General features: G+C 37.5%; 1 protein-coding gene across 10 annotated transcripts in view; it reads left to right on the plus strand.

Moving 5' to 3' along the window:
* The window catches only part of NETO1 (neuropilin and tolloid like 1), a 127,401-nt gene that overhangs the window by 89,501 nt on the left and 15,901 nt on the right, over nt 1-21,999 (plus strand). Inside the window, exon 8 of one of the 10 annotated variants that reach the window (XM_063636270.1) lies at nt 18,903-21,831. The exons of the other annotated variants lie outside the window; for them this stretch is intronic. Within the exon in view, the coding sequence (XP_063492340.1) occupies nt 18,903-18,931 (29 nt within the window). The 3' untranslated portion in view covers nt 18,932-21,831. Of the gene's footprint in view, nt 1-18,902; nt 21,832-21,999 lie in introns of those variants that run through there. 10 annotated transcript variants of the gene reach the window in all.

The following is a 21,999-nucleotide window of genomic DNA, read 5'->3' on the forward strand; positions in this document are numbered from 1 at the left end:
ATATTTGTCATAATGTTTTACTTTTTACTGCATTGGCTAAAATTGTGCAGAATTCTACCGTTATTTATACTTAATATCAAAGTCATCCTGTGATGACGTACATGGGTATAGACTGTCTTTATTCATTGAAGTGAAAGTATTCCACATAAGAGATGAAAACTTCAAAACAATAGAAAGTGGACTTCAATCAGTGCTACTACTTGGAAATGGGTGGGTAGGAATCATTCTAAGGGTACTTAAGAGGAAGCAAAGGGCCGGGCGCGGTGGCTCAAGCCTGTAATCCCAGCACTTTGGGAGGCCGAGGTGGGCGGATCACGAGGTCAGGAGATCGAGACCATCCTGGCTAACGCGGTGAAACCCTGTCTCTACTAAAAATACAAAAAATTAGCCAGGCGTGGTGGCAGGCGCCTGTAGTCCCAGCTACTCGGGAGGCTGAGGCAGGAGAATGGCGTGAACCCGGGAGGCGGAGCTTTCAGTGAGCCGAGATTGTGCCACTGCACTCCAGCCTGGGGGACAGAGAAAGACTCTGTCTCAAAAAAAAAAAAAAAAAAAAAAAGAGGAAGCAAAGATACTTTGTTTAGGGAGTTTCAAGTTCCTTGATGGTATTGCTTTATTCAATATTAGTGGCTGAGAGAGAATTTTGGCTTACATTTTTATTGTGGCTGATGATTTTGGTTCTTTTAGATGGTGATAGTTATAAAAACTATTCATATATTTTTTATATATGGCTAATATATACAATTACATTAATGTATATTAGTGTATATATAATCTAATATATAATTATGCATTTAATATGTAACTATATATCTCTAATATATAATAATACACATCCAATATATGCCTTGTATATGTATATATAGTTATACGTATTATCTCACATTTACTCCATTCATACACCCATGAAGTAAAAGTTGGAGATATAAAATCAGTGATCAGCTTCCGTCTTATTCAAGTAATAAGAAAGTACCTGGATATTTTTCCTGGTGCCTACACATTTATAAAATAGTATCTCCAGTTCAGTGGTGAAGTGCTTAGAGCATGCTGGTGCCTGAATGTTATGTCCCTTCAAATCTAAGAGGTTGGAATTTTTAATGTTGTTTACAAGCCAGCTAGGCTATGGTATTTTGTTCTAGCAGCCCAAGTGGACATACACAGAAAATTTATGCTGATATGTGGGGATGTTGTTATAACAAATACCTCAAAATAGGTGGCAATGGCTTTGGAACTGGGTAATGAGTAGAGGCTGGAGGAGTTTTGAGGTGCTAGAAAACATTTACGTTGCCATGGACAGACCATTAAGGCCAATCCTGGCCTGGGCTCAGTAGGAGAGGAGGAGAATCTTGTTAGAGGATTCCTAAGTTATTCTGAACAGAATGCTTACAGAAATATAAATAGTAAGGGTCGTTTTGATGAGCTTTCAAATGGAAATGAAGAATATGTTTTTAGACAATGGAGGAAAGGTCATCCTTGTTATAAATTGGCAAAGGATTTGTGAGAATTGTGTTTGTGCTCTCATGTTTTGTGGAAGGTATGGCTTGTGAAGGATGAAATTGGATATTTTGCTTAGAAAATGTCTAGGCAAAGTGTTGAAAGAACGTTTGGCTCCTGACTGCCTGTCATAAAATCCAAGAAGAAAGAAAAGATTTAGAGATGGAATTATTAATCAAAATGGAAGCAGAAATTAAATATTTGGAAAATTCTCAGCCTATTCATATTGTAAAGAATGAGAAAACTGCTTACAAGAAAACACCAGAGGTGTGGCCAAGCAGGCGTCTGATAAGTGTGGATTGGCTAACTCGGTGGAAATCAGGACCTATTGCTGAAGTCAGTGGAACGATGACACTGAAGCCATGTCAGAGATCACTGCGCCTGCCTCTCGTCTCAGCTCCAGAGGGCCAGTGTCTAGGGGGACAGAATGAGTTGAAGGAGAAAAATCACTGTACACCACTACCTCGTATCTCAAACTGTTATCCCGGCACTTTCTGGCAGGGGTCTTCCTCACTGCACCAAGTGGAGCGTGCACATTTTGATCAGCAAAGCTGCGGGGGCATGCATGGCTGCCTTCACCTAGATTTCAAAGGATGCTTGGAACGCGGACAGAGAATCTTTGCAAGGGGGCGCATTGCAGAGAGCCCCCACTAACAATGGCAAGCCGAATCAGGGGGTGGGGCCACGCACGTCAAGACCTTTAGAGACAAGGATATGTGACTTCAACCTATGAAGACTGTGGCTGTTCCCAGAAAAGCAGTTGGGTAGACCTCTACCCCAGTGTGTTTACAGGATAGAACACTAAGATAAAATTCTTTTTATTTATTTATTTATTATTATTTTTTTGAGATGGAGTCTCGCTCTGTCCCCCAGGCTGGAGTGCAGTGATGCAATCTCGGCTCACTGCAAGCTCCGCCTCCCGGGTTCAGGCCATTCTCCTGCCTCAGCCTCCGAAGTAGCTGGGACTACAGGCGCCGGCTACCATGCCGGGCTAATTTTTTTGTATTTTTTTACTGGAGACGGGGTTTCACCGTGTTAGCCAGGAAGGTCTCGGTCTCCTGACCTCGTGATCCGCCCCCCTCGGCATCCCAAAGTGCTAGGATTACAGGCGTGAGCCACCGCGCCCGGCCTTTATTTATTTATTTTTTTTAGATGGAGTTTTGCTCTTGTTGTCCAGGCTGGAGTGCATTGGTGCAATCTCAGCTCCCTGCAACCTCCCCCTCCGGGGTTCAAGCAATTCTCCTGCCTCAGCCTCCCAAGTAGCTGAGATTTCAGGCATGCACCACTACACCAGGCTAATTTTTTGTATTTAGTAGAGACTGGGTTTCACCATGTTGGTCAGGCTGGTTTCAAACTCCAGACCTCAGGTGATCCACATGCCTCGGCCTCCCAGTGTGCGGGGATTACAGGCGTGAGCCACTGTGCCTGGCCAAGAAAATGATTCTTGAGCCTCAAGGTTTTGGGCTTGCTGGGGACCTGCTGCTTCTTTCTTATGTCTCCCTGTTGGACTGGGCATGACTGTCCTATGCCTGTCCCATCGTTTATTTTGGAAGGTTCATAACATTTTCATTCATAGATTTACAGCTTAAGAACGATTTGCCTCAGAATGTATGTGGAGCCTCACTCATATCTGCTTTAGATGAGATTTTGGACTTACAGTTTTAAATTGACACTGAAACAAGTTAAGACTTTTAGGGCTATTGGGTTAAAATGAATATATTTTGCATGTGAGAATGTCAAGGATTTTGGGGAAGAAGTTAGGGTTAGGATTAGTCTGAAGTTTATGTCACCTCAAAATATATATGGTGAGATCTGCACCTACCCAAGGTGATGGTATTAGGAGTTTAGACCTTTGTGAAGTGATTACATTATGAGCAGAGCCCTCATAAGTGATATTAATGCCCTTATGAAAGAGGCCCGAGAGAAACCCTTAACCTCTTCACCTCTTCTGCCATGTGAGAGTCCAAGATAGTTGTCCATGAGGAAGCAAACCCTCACCGAACTCCACATCTGATGGTGCCTTAATCATGAACTTCCCAGTCTCCAAAACAGTGAGAAGTAAGTTTCTGTTGGTCATAAGCTGCTCCCTTTATGGCATTTTTAGAGCAGCGCAAATGGACTAAGAGCATGCTATGGTTTGGGTTCTTTGTCTCCACCAAAACCTGTGGAAATTTGATCCCCAGTGTGGTGGTATTGAGAGGGGTAGCCTGGTGGGATGTATTTAGGTGATGGGGACAAATACCTAATGGCTTGATGTTGTTCTGGTAACGAGTGAGTTCTCACTCTCAAAAAACTGAATTTATTTGCTCAGGAATGGATTCGTTTCTATGACTATGGGTTATCATAGAGCCAGGACGTCCCTCAGGTTTTTCAGCTCCTGTTTGCACATGGCCACTTCCCCTTGGAAACTCTCCACTGTGTTTCAGCAAAGCATAAAATCCCTCGCCCAAAGCCAGGGCCATGCCCTTGAACTTGTCAGCCTGTAGAACTCTGAGCTAAGTACGTCTTTTTTTATTTTTTATTTTTTTGGAAAATAAACTACCCCAGTATGCCTTTATAGCAACACAAATTGAAACAAGACAGAGCATATTTGGTAATATCCTAATATCTCTAAAAATTTCTTGTGATAGGACCACAGGATATTTTTAGGGGTTAGAAGAGAATTTCAAGAGCATCTATTTCAATTTTTCACATTTTCTGAATTCAGACAGAAAAAAAGGGTTCATTGAAGTTAATTGACTTTCCCCATACATACTTAACCCCACGCTTAATGATTTGTTAACAGAATTGAGGCAAGAATTAAAGACCTGACTCCTAATCCGTGATTTCTCTTATGAATATCTTTGCTATTTTTGAGGCACTTCTGAGACAGAACTCGAATGTTCTAAGGAGGATGATGATGATAATGATTATGAAAATAGATAACAGTTATTCTCATATGTCAGCATTGTTTTAAGTGATTACAGACTGAATTTTGATTCTTCTGTCCTAACCACTGCATTTTATGCCAACATACTGTGCTTTCACACCATAATCATACAGCATGCCACGTTCACATGGCTCTCAAGTATTAGACAAAAGTACATTATAACAAGGTTTCTATTCTGAAACATGCTAATTTGGGGACTGTATGAATGCATTTTTAGCCATCATATTTTTACATTTGTATCTGAATAAATTATGGGAAAAGGAAATAATGAGTGTATAAAGGAGGTATGAAGTTCTTACTAAAAATTTCAGCAGACATTTAACTTGCAAGTGCACATTAGAAGCATTTTATAAAGCTTGTGTTAAATGCCAGTATTTCTAACAAAATGTATCTAATACCAGTAAAGGGGAGAGCATAAGGGCACTGAAAAGGGTAAGTATTTACTTGCAACTAGGCTTGAGAAGCACCACCTCTGCAGCTTGCTCCCATGGGTATAATGCTGCTGCATCGACTGACTTTGCTAACTCTTCACCTCTGCCTCTTTCAGTTTTGTCAAAGATTGCTGCCCTGATTTATGGCATCACAAGGCTGTTGGCTGCCCAGCTAAACTTTTTTTTTTTTTTTTGCTTCAGAAAAATCATATACAGACTTCATCCTATAAAGCAATTTTGAAACCCAGGGACAAGACAAAAAAAATCAATATTATCACCTAAAGAGAACTGTCTTCTTGACTAGATGGTAGGCTTAGTAATAAGCTAAATGGCACTTTGCACTTGAGTCACATAAAACGTTTAGTCTACAATTTACCCAGTGGAGAAGAGCACATGCATGAGTAGTCCAAAAAAGAAGACGAAACATTTAAGTATTATCTTTAACATATATTCTTTAAGAAAGAGTATTTGTTTAACATTTAAATGTATTTTGAGGCTAACAGTAAAAACAATTAATTAATCAGTAATTAATTTAGTTTCATAGATGAAGAAGCCACAAATACCAAGAATATTTGCAGATAAAGAATTCATCCAATTTGAGATATGCCATACATTGGATAATTCTTACATTGATTATTGAAAAAGTGTGCCGTATTTTACTTTATGGACTCAATTTAAGATTTCTTATATTATTACAGCTTTACACTTTGTCATCTTTTTTGAAAATTCATTGACCCTAAAGAATTACTAATTTTAAGGGAATGATTATATTTAGAATAAGTTTAATTTTGAATACACGTAGAGATAATTCATAACCAATTATGATAGGACTGTGTATTTGAATAAGTGTCCAATATGAAAAAATAGAGACCTTAGTGGAATATGCCCATTCAAATAAATCACCTGCTAAGTTTTCTGAGCCAATCTTATTATGTGTTTAGAATATGAATTTGAAGTAACTGGAATGGATGAATGAGTTATAACTAGTTTTCACTTCTGAAGTTCTGCATTTAGCTGCTCTTCTGACCTTCTTTACAACTTTTGCACCATAAAATATGAATCACTTAATGTTTGATGAATAGCATATTTCTGTTAAAAACAGACATACAAAATAGAAGAGAGGGAAAAACGAATTGTCCACATTATGATTGTATGGAAGTTATTTACAATAATTTGCTAAAATGAGATAATGCATTTAGTTTTATGTTAACTCGTGACAAAAGACTATCAGATAGTCTAAGCTATAGATTTATTTATAATAAAGAAATATACATACAGTAACATTTAAGTTCCAAGAACTGAGTTGAAATATTTTGTGGAAGGCAGATTCTGAGATGAACCAAGACATTCTCACCTTGTATTAGTTTGTTCTCACGCTGCTATGATGAAATACCCAAGACTGGGTAATTTATAAAGAAAAGAGGTTAAATTGACTCACAGTGACACATAGCTGGAGAGGCCTCAGAAAACTTACAATCATGGCGGAAGGCACCTCTTCACAGGGCAGCAGGAGAGAGAATGCCTGGCAGTAGAGGAAATGTGAGATGCCTATAAAACCATCAGATCTCCTGAGAACTCGCTCACTATCATGAGAACAGTATGGGGGAAACTGACCCCATGATTCATTTACCTCTATCTGTTCCTGCCCTTGACACCTGGAGATTATTACAATTCAAAGTGGGATTTGGGTAGGAACACAGAGCCGTACAATATCACAACGCTTGGTGTAGAACGCTTATATAATCCCCTCCTCTTGAGACAGTCAGAACCTGTGAATAGCCTGGGATATCATTTGATTATTAACTTACATTCTTTCTCTGTGAAGAGTTATTTTGCAGATGTATATAAAGGCTATTAAAGCTTGATTGACTTTGATTTAATCAAAAGAAGGGAGATTATCTTAGGTGGACCTGACCTAATTCAGGTGAGCTCTCTAAAATTGAAGAACTTGAGAGAAAAATGCCTAAGCTTCCTTGGACAGGTAGTTAGTAGAAATCTGGATTTGGAAAACTACAGGTGATGGCTCAGATGCAAGTGAGGAGGATTATGTTAGTAGGAACTGGGAGAGGGGGGAATCCCTGTTTTGTAGTAGCAGAAAGCCTAGCACAATTGTGTTCTGCAGGTATGTGGCAAGCAGAATTAGTAAGTTACTAATATAGGCTAAATACAGGCTATGTAGCTAAGTAAATTACTGCACTAATGTTATAGGTGTAGGCTAATTTCCTCAGCAGAGATACTGTCAACTTGGACAGGAAGAGACAGAGAGAGTACCAGAAATAGTTGGAATGCCAGAATTCTAGCAGCATGATCAATCTGATAAAACTGACATATAAAATAGAAGAGAGGGAAAAACAAATTGTCCACATTATGGTTGTATGGAAGTTATTTACAATAATTTGCTAAAATGAGATAATGCATTTAGTTTTATGTTAACTCGTGACAAAAGACTATCACAGATAGTCTAAGCTATAGATTTATTTATAATAAAGAAATATACATACAGTAACGTTTAAGTTCCAAGAACTGAGTTGAAATATTCTGTGGAAGGCAAATTATATATATAATATATATATATCGAGAGAGAGAGATGTGTGTGTATATATGAGAAAGAAAGGCTGTCTCAGAGAACAGAACCAAGGGCAACAGGGTAGTCAAGAAAACTTCGACTTTACCCTGATGGACTTCAGAACTATTATGAATTCATTACTCCTGTTTATTTTCCTTTCTTCCTTTTTTGAACTAGAATCCTATGCCTCTCCCACCACTGTGTTGGGAATGTTGGAGCCAGACAGCTTGTCTCTAGTTTCATGAACCCATACACGGAGAGAAACTGTACCCCCAGGGTCTGCACCAGATTTAGATGATTCAAACAAGGAGACTCTGGACTTTGAACCGATGAGATTTAGATGCGATTTGAACTTTATGTCATGGGGTATGGGGGTATACTCTTGGGATCTTTATAATCACAGTCCCTAATCAGTTCACTTCGAGTTAATTAAAAAGGAAACTATCCCAGTGGGTCTGACCTAGCTAAATAAAGATCTAATGGTTAGAGATGAAAGAAATCAGAGATTTTTAACTGTGGTGAACACTCCACCTGTTCGTAAAGAAGCAGCCTGCCATATTATACAGAGAACTACCTGGTGGGGAATTTTGAGCAATCTTTAGAAGCTGAGAATGTCCTCAGGTTGCCAGTCAGCAAGAAAGTGGGGACCTCAGTTCTACTATTCCAGCATACTGAAACATTCCAACACCTGAACAAACTTGGAAGAGGCCTCCACATTTTTCATGAGAACCCAATCCAGACAGACTTCTTGATTTTAGCCTTCAGAGACCCTAAGGAAAGAACCCAGCTGAACCCTGCCTGGACTTCTGACATCACAGAACTGTGAGATCATAAAAAGGTATTATTTTAAGCTGGTGGGTAAATTTGTGATAATTTGTGACTCAGCAATAGAAAATAATACATAGTATTCCTATTGCAATGATGTGGGTTTTTTTAATGTAATGGATGATCCAAACATCAATTTTAACATATTACTTAAAAACATTTTTAATATATTGCTATTTATTAATATAGTACTAGTCCTATTTTTGGTAGTTCAGGAGATGGGGCAAGATATACTGTAATCGTAGAAAACAATCACTCCAGCATCAGATTGACACTAAAAGTTGAGATTCCACTAGCCTAATCATTAATAACTTTTCATTTTGATATATATTTATATTCCTCCTTTCATTCTTTTATTCCTTCATTAACCTTTCCAGGCATGGATGTCTCAAAGATGAATATGACGGTTGCTTCTCTGAAGGCACCGCACTTCCACACTAACTCAGATTCAACTCAAGTGTGTGACTCACTTCAGATGTTCATTTATATCTGGTATTCTGTGCCACACTCCCACCACATACTCCCTCATTTATTTTAGTAAATTACCCACGGAAGGTTGTACTCTAAGAAGCCTAATTCTCTTTGTGTGTAGTTCTTCTCTGCAGCGTTTGTTTATGGTAGCTGGATATTTGCTCTACTGACACAGTGATTGATTTTATTTCACTGTTCAGTTTTATTATCTTTTCCTGTCTAGAACAAGATTCAGCCTGCCATCTGCCTTTTGTTCACACAGTTTTCATTCTGTCTTGGATAATGCAAATTCTTAATTTTGTAATAACTAAGTAAAATTGTCATATAATCTCAGTATAAATTTAATGGATCCTAAGGGAAAAAATTATAAATTATAACTCAGTAACACTCTGAGATCAAACACCAAAATATCTTCAAAATAATCAACTTACTTTAATCCTTTTTAACTTCTTTCAGATTTAAATGGGATGACTTTAAATAACTTTGTTAGTTATGGAAAAATAACACATTTTCCAATTTAGAGTTATTTTAAAGAATCAGAAGAGGGAGTCAAAAATGAAAATCCTCTCACTTAATATTTCACAACACTGTTTAGTTTTTCCTCTAGAATAAGCAAGGCCAAACACAATTTACAAGTTTGGCGTAAATACTAAGATCAAAAAACATTTTATTCACTATATATTTCACCACGAAAAGAAAATGTTATGTACTGGAGAAAGCAGTGTTACCAATCATAACTTAGGCCAAAGTGTGAATTGAAGTCTTACTATAAATCTTAATGCCACCACCTTGTGAATTGATGTGATTGATGTGTCTTAAAAGGATTAAGGCCACTTTACTAATATAGGAAATACTTATTTATGTATGTCATATAGTGGCATAAATACCAGATGGTACAGATTTAAATATAAACAATACACAACATATGCTGAGAAAATTGCTGAATGTGTGTCATATATTGGCAGGTCTTCCTAAAATATACATAAAGCACACTATTGATAAGAAAAAAATCACCATATTTAAATATATGTACATTTCACATAGTTATTAATACAGAAACATCATAATCAAAATAAATATGGAAGTGTTGACCTGGAGAATAATTGGTAAGATAACAGCAGGCAACAGGTACATATTTGTATCTTATAAAAAATAATGATTATATTCAAAAATAAGAAAAAGATAAGCATTCTAATAGAAAATGGGGCCAAAATGTGTATAATTAATTCATAAGAGAAGCATAAATATCCTGTAAGCATAAGAAGCAAACATGTAAACATATTAGTAAACAAATACACAAATTTATAATTTAATGAGACATTTTAATCTATCAAAATGCTAAAAATATGAAATAATGTTGGAGATGGAATTTTGAAATAAAAGCATATGCACTGCTTATAGGAAACAAAATGTTTCCTGAAGGACAATTTAGCAGTATATATCAAAATTCCAAAATAAGGAACAAAGATAGAATATAACCTTTAAATCAGAAATACTAACCTCTAGGAATATATACTGCTGATGAGTCCATGTTTATAAGCATGGAAAAATGCTTAAGTAGATTGGTTAAATGGTTCTGGGAATGTACATATGCTCTTTATTAAGATGATGTGGTAGATTGATACTGATATTGTACTATGTTAAGAAACAAGATGTTAGAAGCAAGTAGAGAACATGTGTATATTACGTTTATACTCTTGGAACTACATGGGATAAACATTTAATACATGTCATCTATTACATATGTAATACATATATGTAAAAGACAATGGGATTAAGATATTAATGGTTATATTTGGGTGATGATATTTTTTGCCTGTAGTTTCTAATTTTTCTAAAATAAATATGTACTGGTTTGGTAAACACTTTTTACAAAGCAAGAAATAGGAATTTCTGAAAAGATGTACTAAGTCTAGGAAAGCAAGAGTATATACATTATCTTCTATGTTGGGTTAATTGACTCATCTATAATATCAGAAAAGAACCCATCAGTAGAGTTTTCATATGCCAATTTTTGAGGATATCACATTGCCATATACTGACATGTTGTTTTCAGAGTAAATAATAACTCTCCTCTGTAATAGAATTTCTCCACCATTTATCTTCCGAGAGACATTCAGCTGATGATGGACTTACTGCATGACGGATCCTGATGGTAAGCCCACCAGATACAGTATTGGCCTTTCTCTCCCCTTGATATGAGTGCGTACGCCCTTGAATTCACTTTGGTAACTTAAAGACAGATGATAATTAGAAAAAAAACGTAGCCTTGGATTCATTCCAGGACTAATTATGACACGAGTTGTCAGGGTATCCTGGCTGGAAACTGCCACTCTCCATCAGCGGTCTCATCTTTACTTTTCTCATCACTGCCCTCTCCTGTCCTTGCTTGCTGTGCTGTACAGCGACGGCCACTTTGGCAGAACGCTGGTTAGTCAAAGTCAGATTGCCTGAGAAACTGCTACTTGGCATTTAGTTTCCCACTGCTGCTGTAACAAATTAGCGTATGTTTAGAAGCATCGGATAACACAACTTTATTATCTTACACTTCTGGAGGTCAGATTCCTAAAACAGCTTTTAATGGACTGAGACCAGGATGTCAGCAAGGCTGCTGCCCCGTAAGAGGCTCCAGTGCAGAGTACATTTCCTTCCTTTTCCCGTTTCTGGAGAAGTATTTCTTGGCTTGTAGCCCTTCTCCTTTGTCAGAGCCACCAGTGTAGCATCTTCGTGTGCCTTTATGATTTGCTCTTACATCACCTCTGTTCCTTCAGTCTCCACCTCTCTTTACTTGTTATTGCATTGGGCTTAACTGGATAATCCCGAATAATTCTTCATTTTGAAATCTTTAATCACACCTGCGAAATCTCTTTTTCCATATAAAGTAACGTTCACAGGATGTGGGAGTAAGATGTGGACAACTTGGAGAGCTATTATTTATTTGACCACAACAGAATTTGTATTTCTGTGTTGTTTTTGCTTGTTTATATTAAGCTGATGGGGTCTTTGACTGAAATTCTGAAAGCAATAATTAAGTTGACTTTAAGGCCAAAGGTATACAATGTCAACTGATAAAGATCTATCTTTATCTTTAAGTCTGCCTTCACACCTTGCTATTGAATAAGCATTGTTTTATATAAAGAATTTATTTTTAAATTAAATATTTTATTACTATAGAAAAAAATAAGAAAGTTAATCTGTCCTAAAGATATAAATATAACTTTGGGCAAGTATAGATGTGTTTGAAATTTTAAAAGATAAACGTTTTTAGAAACAGAATCACAAATTAGCCATTTCAGAAAATTGTTTTGCTTTTGAAAAAGATCTGAAATGGAATTACAATGTGTAAGAGCACATGTTCAGTGTCAGTCCATTCTTCCACTTTCTTACGTGATGCCTGGACTTTAATCCTCAGTTCCCTTTCTGTAAAACAGAGAAAACATCACAGGGCAACTGAAAGTTTTAAATGTATGTCTGGAACATAGCAAAAGGTCAGCAGAAGGTGGCTAGTATTGTATCTGTTAGTGAGATAACAACATACTGAAACTTGGGTAGTTAACAACTTTCAAACATAGTGAGGCTATTGAGCAAAGGAAAATGAAATAAAATTGTATAATCTACCAGAAGCCAACCAACCCTCCTTTCCTCCCTCATTTCTTTCCTTCCTTCCTTCCTTCCTTCCTTCCTTCCTTCCTTCCTTCCTTCCTTCCTTCTTTCCTTCCTTCCTTCCTCCCTCCCTCCCTCCTCCCTTCCTTCCTCCCTCCCTCCCTCCCTCCCTCCATCCCCCCTCCCTCCCTCCCTCCCTCCCTCCCTCCCTCCTTCCTTCCTTCCTTCCTTCCTTCCTTCCTTCCTCTTCCCTTCCTTCCTGTTTTTTTAAAGCTTTTGATTCAGTTTGATGGCACCATAAAGAAAACAACTGTCAAAAGTATTCTCACATTTGAAATGAATTATCGATGGACTTTTATTACTGATATGGTTACTTAAACCATTGAAAAAGTATTATGTGTACAGACATGCAGTTTGATGAAATACTTAAAATTTAAAGTTAATTTTCTTAATTTGACCAAAACAAGTATCTTAAATAATTTTGCTTCTTTACTTATTCATTGAGTTACTGAGAAGATATTGCAGAACTTCCCATTGAACCATTTAGAATAATTTTTTAAAATAAAGTGTGTGGGTCTGCAAGGAATCACTTGCACAAGAATAAAGGCAGGAAATTTCCTGTAATTTTTAGTAGAATCATTGGGAATAATATATATTAATGTCTCTGGTTCTAGCTTTACAACCATTGCAGTTTATGTCTGCCCCTGAAAATAAACAGCATATGTTGGTTATATAGAAACAGAAAATTATTATTTTTAATTGATAGCCTCTGAACTAGCAGATTTTTAAGCTTGAGGTCATGGTGATGTGTTTAGGCTTGGCTCTGATCTTCATTTACTGCAGGCTCCCTGTGTGGGACTTGGCGTGTTCAGTGAGAGCAAGTATTGCACCTTTATAAAAGAATAATGTGTCTAAACTAGCCACCTGCTACTGACATGTACATATTATGAAAACCAACTCTGGCCCACATGTCCAGGGCCTAATAGTAATCAGCATGCAGATGCCAAAGATATTTAATACTCTCCTTATTGTAATTGTAATGTCTAACTACCCACATTGAAGAGATCATTGTGGGGCTGAATCAAGGCAGACATAATGGAAGTATAAAAGTGCGTAGTAATTTCTAGGGATGATAAAATAATGGATACATTATGATAATAATGGATAAATTCACCCCCATAAAAGGAAAGATTTTTTATGTAAGCAATGTAAGTTTCCAATGAAGATGTGTTTCTTAATGTAATATCTTTCAGAACGGTAAGAATATGTAATTTTTGCACAAAGATTGGGGAGGAATCTCATAAATATGTGTGAGATCTAATTGAAATTTGTGAACAGATTTTCTTGTATTAAAATAGATTAATATATGTACATCTTGATAATACTGGATATTTTCAAAGTAAAAGTCATATTGGAACAGAGTTTTGAAAACATATTGATTTTTTTCAAAACAACTATGAAGATGATAAAGGACATAAAAAAACATAACACAAATCTATTTCTGGCCTCAAATCTGGTCACCATTTTTCAAATAAAATGTCATTTCCTCTAATTGCATAGCCTATGGGCCATTTTAAGTTTCAATGTGGTGACAAGGGAAATTTTTCCATTTGTTTTGGAAAAAAATTTTTTTCTGGGAAGTTCTGATGGCCAAATATATTTTATATATTTTTTATATTTTTGTTTGTGTAGAGTACCACAATTAAAAATGATAGTAGCAAGCCACACACACACACACACACACACACACACACAGATATATATATATATATTTTTTTCTGAGACTGAGTCTCACTCTGTCACCCAGGCTGAAGGGCAGTGGCACAGTCTCGACTCACTGCAACCTCCACCTCCTGGGTTCAAGCGATTCTCCCCCCTCAGCCTCCTGAGTACAGGGATTACAGACATGCACCACCATGCCAGGCTGCTTTTTGTATTTTTGGTAGAGATGAGTTCTCACCATGTTGATCAAGCTGGTCTTGAACTCCTGACCTCAAATGAGCCACCCACCTCGGCCTCCCGAAGTATTGGTATTACAGATGTTAGCCACTGCGCCCAGCCAAGCTGTATATTTTTAATGACATTTTTGAAGTTTTTAAAAATTTGCTTCTTGAATTGATTACTCATAATTGATATCTCTAATGTTTCGTTTATTTTCATTCAAGTTTTTTTTAAAAGTTTTGCTGTTATTTAAAAATTAAGATCATTGTCAGACATTAATGAGAAGATGGCATTTAATATTCATTGTGTTGCTTAAATAATTTTTATTCTGGCCAGGCGCTGTGGCTCACGCCTGTAATCTCAGCACTTTGGGAGGTCGAGTTGGGTGGATCATGAGGCCAGGAGTTCAAGACCAGCCTGGCCAAGATGATGAAACCCCATCTCTACTGAAAATACAAAAATTAGCCAGGCACAGTGACAGGTGCCTATAATCCCAGCTACTCGGGAGGCTGAGACAGGAGAATTGCTTGAACCTGGGCAGCAGAGGTTGCAGTGAGCTGGGATCGTGCCACTTCACTCCAGCCTGGGTAACAGAGTGAGACTTCATCTCCATTTAAAAAAAAAAGAATTTTTATTGTGATATATAGCCTGTCACCAAGTATTTATGAAGCATCTACAAAGTGATACATCTGGTTGTCAGACTTTTAAGAGGAAGCAACAAGGCACAGGTAAGTTAACTCAAAGGGATTAGCCCAAGCCCTAGTATGTATTGTGGGAAAACCAACATGGGTGATGTGGTGGGAAGGATGAGGGCAGGGTGACCTGGTGGTGATGGTGGGTGACATCTGAGGTTAGGAAGAATTCTATAAATGTTTAGGGTGAGCAGAGGCTGTGAGAATATAAATCACTTGCTGTGTACTAAGGGGTACAAGGAGCTTGGAAATTAATCTAACATTACTGGAAAGTGTTTTGGGGTGTCTTCAACAAAGTGAAATGTGGCCTGATTTACACTTTCGAATGGCCAAGGTCCCCCCTGGTTTCTGTGTCTCTGAACTCCATGTAAGATTGCTGTCAGTGAATGGTGGGCTGGCTCATTCACAGCAGTGGAGACCTGAACAAGAGCTTTGCATTGAGATAGAGCCACCCAAGAGATGGCCACTGGCTCAGCGGTATCCGGGGAAGAAAGGACCCAAGGATGGTCTTGAGCCTTTAGCCTGAACACCTGAGGGGTTGGTTGTGCCCTTTGTTAATGCCAGGAAGGTGTAGGAGGTGAGAATTAAAGGGGAAAATGCAGATAAGAGGAGTAGGGTGATAATCATTTTGCTTAAGCCCATCAGCCATATTCTGTTTGGGATGGTAATTACAGTTCCAAATGGAGATGTTAAGTAGGAATTTCAGTGTTCAGGGTAAGTCTGGATCTCACATAGTAGTCAGAGCTGGGGATATAAGCCCCCTCGTTAGTAGGGGCTCAGTGTCTGATGAAAATTGCCGAGAGAGAGGAGAGAGGAAATAAGGGACCTGTGACAGCCTCAGGGGGCTCAGCTACAGGGGTCTGTAAGACACTAGCATAGCGGCCTGAGAAGGCAGGGGGAAAATCACCTTAGTTACCTGAACTGATAAACATTAGTAACAAATAAAAGTAAGTATGCTAGATTTTGCTCTTCAGTGTGAGTTCATGACCTAACTATAGAATGTTGATATGTGTCGTATTTACATATTCATGTAAGTGTTAAGCTTTGCTTCCATCCCTCACCAAACAGAGTAATAGATTCTAGACCATCCCAAGGGTCAGAAGTTTTAATTAAAAAAAGTAAGTTTTAGTAAATATTCAAGGCTGATAAAAGTTGAACCCAAGAAATAAAGCAAGAAGATGTAAATGTACTCTGATATGGTTTGGCTCTGTGTCCCCACCCAAATCTCACCTTGAATAATCCCCACGTGTCAAGGGCCGGACCAGGTGGAGATAATTGAATCATGGAGACAGTTTCCTCTCATGCTGTTCTCATGATAGTGAGTTCTCATGAGAACTGATGGTTTTATAAGGGGTTTTCCCCTTCGCTGATTGTCACCTCTCTCTCGTGCCACCATGTGAGAAGTGCCTGTTTTGCCTTCCAACATGAAGACCTTGTAAGTTTCCTGAGGCTTCCCTAGTCATGTGGAACTGTGAGTCAATTAAACCTCTTTTCTTTATAAATTACCTAGTCTTGGGTATTTCTTCACAGCAGCCTGACAACGGACTAATACATACTGCAAGCTGTTTCCTCCCCCAGCTGCTTTTCCACACGTCTGTGAGCATTTCCATTCAAATTAAAGATCAGGGAATGATGAAGAATTAATAAAGAGCAGAAGTAGAAGACCTAGAGGTGTGACTGTGGCTGTGTGGTGTGAGTGTGTTTGTGTGTGTGAGTGGTTATGTCTGTGTGTGTGTGTGGTATATGAGTTTGTGTGACTGTTTGTGAGAGGGACTGTGGCTGTGCCTACACGGCCGGCACAGAGCTGGGTGAGCTTTAGACAAAGCACAAAATTAAAGAAGTTAAAATAATTTGAGGAAAGCAAGAAGCAAGAATGTCTGAAGAGAACAAGCTGAGTGGAGTGGGGAGGGGAGGTGAAGAGAGCCAGACCCAGGAACATGGGTTCCAGTGATGTAATGAGTCTTTAGGAGAATATGATCAAGGATCACTTCGTTTTCCAATTTTTCATGATGTAATATGATGACTTATTTGACATTGAACAAATTACCAATGATAGTTTTATTAACCATAAAACATGGATAGTTGAAATATCAGTGTTTCAAATAAATCTGCCTGTTTTCATTTCAATTTGTTTTAATATTTCTTGAATAGTATTTAGTGGATTTCTGGATTTCAAAAAGAAAAAAAAAACGAAGTAAATAATTAGAATAAGCTTAGAGGCTTCTACGTTAAAGTAGCTATTATAAATTAAAAACCTTTAAGGTACAGAATTGAAACAGTGTTTATCCACATGAGATAAACACTAAAATCGGAGGTACATCTATGACTAGACCTTTCACATTAAAAAACAATGTGTTCTATGATTATTAAATACATTATGTAAAACTACCTTTATTTTGAGTGTTGTGGCTTTATCTTCTCCTACATGACTCAAATATGTAAGAGATTTGTTGTCCCCTGCTAAACAGTTTGTTTATTTAAAGAATTAGTAACGTATAGGTTTAGGAGTTACTGCAGGTGCTTTCATGGTTTATTTTAATCATCCCCACGAGGGATTAAAACGCTCCTTCACTGAAGTCTGATGTAAGTTCGCCACCTTGTGGTAACAATGGGAATAGATGAGGGTTTAAAAACAATTCAAGAGTAATGAAGCAATATAGCAAAGTTAAGATGTTATGTAAAAACTATTTTCCTGATTTAAAAATCTGAAAGAGAAAATTAACATTTTTGATTAACATTTGGTATTTTTTATGCAAACGTATGAGTTATCCTTTAATTATAAAACTTTTTTGTGTGTGTTTTTAATGTATATATACATATACTTACACATAAAAGTATAAGTGGAAAATTTCTCCAAAAAAGGTAAATATAATTTCAGTAAACCCTAGAAATCATCACTGCCAACATTTTGGCTTTTGCATTCCTGAAATAATTTACATAAGTGCGTTATGTGAGTTTTCATAAGTTAAAAAGCGTATTCTCAGTTTAGCCAGGCGTGGTGGCGCATGCCTGTAATCCCAGCTACTCTGGAGGCTGAGGCAGGAGTATCACTTGAACCCAGGAGGCGGAGGTCGCGGTGAGTGGAGATCGCGCCATTGCCTGGGCAACAAGAGCGAAAATCCGCCTACAAAAAAAAAAAAAGCGTATTCTAATTTTTTACCCAACTTTACATGTTAATAATCTCCCACCCTATTCCATGTTCTCTTAAGAATTAAGAATTGCATCACTATAATGATTTCCGGACACTGATGAAACACTTAGCAAAGTTTTAATTTTTAAAATTTTAAGTGGTAAACCAGTAAGATTAGAAATATTTGGATTAAACAAAGTTAAACAGGCGTATTTTGCCTCATGACTTCTTGGAATCTTTCAGTGGGTGCAAGGTCTGAAATCATCAAAACTAACATACCATATTTCTTAGTCTTAAAGGTCCTCAGCAAAATATTGTACTAAATTTTGTTTCCAAAGAATTTATTATAAAGTATTTGAATAAATGTTAACTGAAGATCATTTACATTGGAATTTTAAAATCAGAGTTAAGGTACCCATAGATAACATCAAAATCAGGATGTATCTACTAAATTACTGTGAACATTTTGTTACTAAAATTATAAGCTGATACTGTCACTGTTATCCAAGCCTCGATTCTATAGGATCATTTACGTGTCTGCAAAAACATTTCTTTTAGATTGCAGCCCAAGGTTGAGAGCTATTCTGTTCTACATATGGCCTGGCTTGTTTTCCAAGATGGGGTCTGAATGTCTGTCTTTACAATTATGTGTTAGGAAATACCTGTTATCTTGATGGTCTCATTAAACTGTTAAAAGAAGAGTATCAAAACTAAATATCTTACACAGCTAAACCTTCCTCCTATGAAGTAGTACAAACTCATTCCAATATGTATTTGTATTTTATTTAATATGCATAATTTCTGTTTTCTGCTTTTCTTCTAGAATTGAAACATAACGACATTTCATATTAGACATGGTTGTAGCAAAGGCATAATGTTCTCCAAGGTACAAAGATAACTAGGAGGTCTTAGCTTCAGAGAAGTCCTCGACGCGACTTTCAAATATGCCTTCTCATGTAGTCTTAACAAGGGATCTGTGAATGATTTTCTTCACTTTACAAATTAGAAAATTTAATGTCAGTTAAGTCACATTTATATCATATATCTTAACATTTTCAATTTTTTGTTTCGTTTCATTTGCTTTTGGTAACTGTGGTAGTAGTTCAAGAACAGGGAACATTCTTTTATCATACACCATATGACAGTATCTGTTATGGTTTTTAAAGGTCTATCACATTTAATTCTTAAATTTTATGTAATAGTTATAAGTATCCCCATTATATAGAAATAAACAGAAACTGAAAAAGTTAGTGAATTTTCTCAAGATCACATAACTCACGTTGGAAAATTAGACATACTGATTCCACAGTCTCTGCACAGTAGTCTCCTAAAACGGTTTACAATTCTGTCTTGTAATGTTTGCATCCATGCTGCTGACACTATACGACATTCTGTGCATTATTAAGTCACTTGGGTAAGTATTATCTATCTCCATTTTACAGATGTGGTAACCGAGCAACTTACAGGTTAATCAGCTCAAGGGCGAAGAGTGTGAAAGAGGCAACCCTGCGAGTCAGAGACCAGGTGGCCAGGCTGCAAGGGCCTTAATCACTGCACACCACACTCTCTTACAAACCTGCTTTTGCTCATGAGGAAGCAATCTGTCCTTAAGGATTATCACTCCTGACAGCCCAAATCACAGCTGGGCTCTCTGTCCTGTTGGCAGGACTCTTCAATCCCAGGCTGATGGGTCTAGAGAAGTACTCTCTCAGCTGTGTTTAATCTACAGTCTATTGCACAGCCACAAATGAATGCTTTGCACAAATGCATATGTGTTGGTGTATGTGGGAGGCGGAAACAGTGAAGAAAGGTTCATTTTGAAGTGTTGTAGTGTCTACTTTCTTTGTGAGTGCTTTAAATCAGGAGCAATGATATGCTTATACATAGGACATTATTTTGGCTGACTAGAATATTTTACTTCATTAACAGAAATCAGTTTCCATCTTCTTTGGATCGTTAGATCTGGATGATAAAATGGCGATGTCAATAAAACGAATAAAGTGAAATCACGTTAGTTGGAGGGTGTCATGTCTAAATACACTTTCAAATAGTTCAGTGACAAAAAGCAATGGCAAATCGTTCCATCTATGTTCTTAGTGTTTAAACATCAATAAGAAGCTCTATTTGCTATTCTGATAGAAACAAGTATAAAGTTGTGTGTCCCCTCTTGTGACCCTGGAAACTGTGTGAGGTACTTGGCATTTGGATTGTTACTTCTTTGGCTGCCACTTTATTATAAATAAATTTTGAGTTTCCTTTAAATCGCTAGGAAATAAAGCAGCTGGTTTATAAGAGACGATAGCTTAAATGATGAATATTGAATCTCATAAGTAGAGTAAGTCTTCTGTAAATTGGTCGAGGAATATGTGCTTTGTCAGAAATAGTAAAAGAAGCAAAGACATGATGCTGAGTTTAGTTTCTGAGAATACATACTGCCCATAGTCACTACATGCTGTACTGGAGACCGTGGCCTTGATTGGAAGACCGCGGCCTTGAAGGTTAGTTCTCAACCAGTAAACACATTTGTTAGAGTCTTCTGCTGTCTGGAATACTAAGGTATGCAACGCAGTCAGAGTTAACCTTTTGCTAAGTAATATTAATCAGTTAAAATATCTATTGAATATTTACTACCACCCTAGTAAGCTTAAGCCATGAGAGATTAAACATAAACATTAATTTTAAAAAAATCATGGTCACAAGTCTCAAATATATACAAAAAAGATGATAAAAATATACTCTTAAAACTTCTAAAAATTACATGTGAACTAGGACTTAAGGAACAGCTAAGCTTTCTGATAGATTGGAATAATATTTTAAGACTGTTTAAGACACGTTTATAGATTATAGGGTTCTGATGTGATTTGGATGGCAGAGTGGAGAAGGGGTATCTGCGGCAGGTAGGAGGAGGGAGTGGTGTGTGGGCACGGTGCCGGATATGTCAGGAGTGTGCTAGGAGCAATGGGCTACACGCGTTGGTGCGTCGAATGCATGCAAGTCTTTGAAAGAGCAATGAGAATGTAGGCTTGATTTGGTCGATTGATGCTATTGTAGTTCTTAACCAGGAGAGAAACAAGAGTCTTTAATGCATCATTGCATATATGCGTTTCTGAGAGAAATATTCAGACAAAAACGAGGAAATTTGGAACCCAATATAATATTATACTTTGGGTGTCTATAAAACAAAATTTATTTTTGCCCAAGGTATGTACAGTTGTATACATTGCTACTTTTTTGTTTGTTTGTTTTTGTTTGTTTTGTCTTGAGATAGGGTCTTGCTCTGTCACCCAGACCCAGGCTGGAGTACAGTGGCGCAATCTCGGCCCACTCCAACCTCCACCTCCTAGGTTCAGGTGATTTTCCTGCCTCAGCCTCCCGAGTAGCTGGAATTACAGGCATGTGCCACCATGCTCAGCTAATTTTTGTATTTTTAGTAGAGACGGGGCTTCACCATGTTGGCCAGGTTGGTCTCGAGCTCCTGACCTCAGGTGATTTGCCAGTCTCAGGTGATTCACCCGCCTCAGCGTCACTAAGTGCTGGGATTACAGGCGTAAGCCACCACGCCCAGCCTCTACATTGCTTCTTAACCATATCAGGATTTGCTTACTTGTTTTTATTTTTCATTTGCACAGCAATTCTTTATTAGCAGAAGTAAGGAAGAAAATACATGGAGAAATACCTAAGATAATACAACCCCCCCACCCCCCTCCTCCACACACACACACACACACACACACAAAGAAAAAGAAAACAAAGACACCACAAACAAAAAGGAGGCTCACTCCTAATTAACTGGCATATTTGCATAATTATTTAATGCAAAAAATCATGTTAAAATGTGATTTATTGACGTTCCTGGATTACTTACTGCATTCTCAGTAAAACCACTAATATGTAATAACTGATTCTGGAACATTGATAGT

The sequence above is a fragment of the Symphalangus syndactylus genome, chromosome 1, assembly GCF_028878055.3.
Source record: "Symphalangus syndactylus isolate Jambi chromosome 1, NHGRI_mSymSyn1-v2.1_pri, whole genome shotgun sequence".
Classification (NCBI taxonomy): Eukaryota; Metazoa; Chordata; class Mammalia; order Primates; family Hylobatidae; genus Symphalangus; species Symphalangus syndactylus.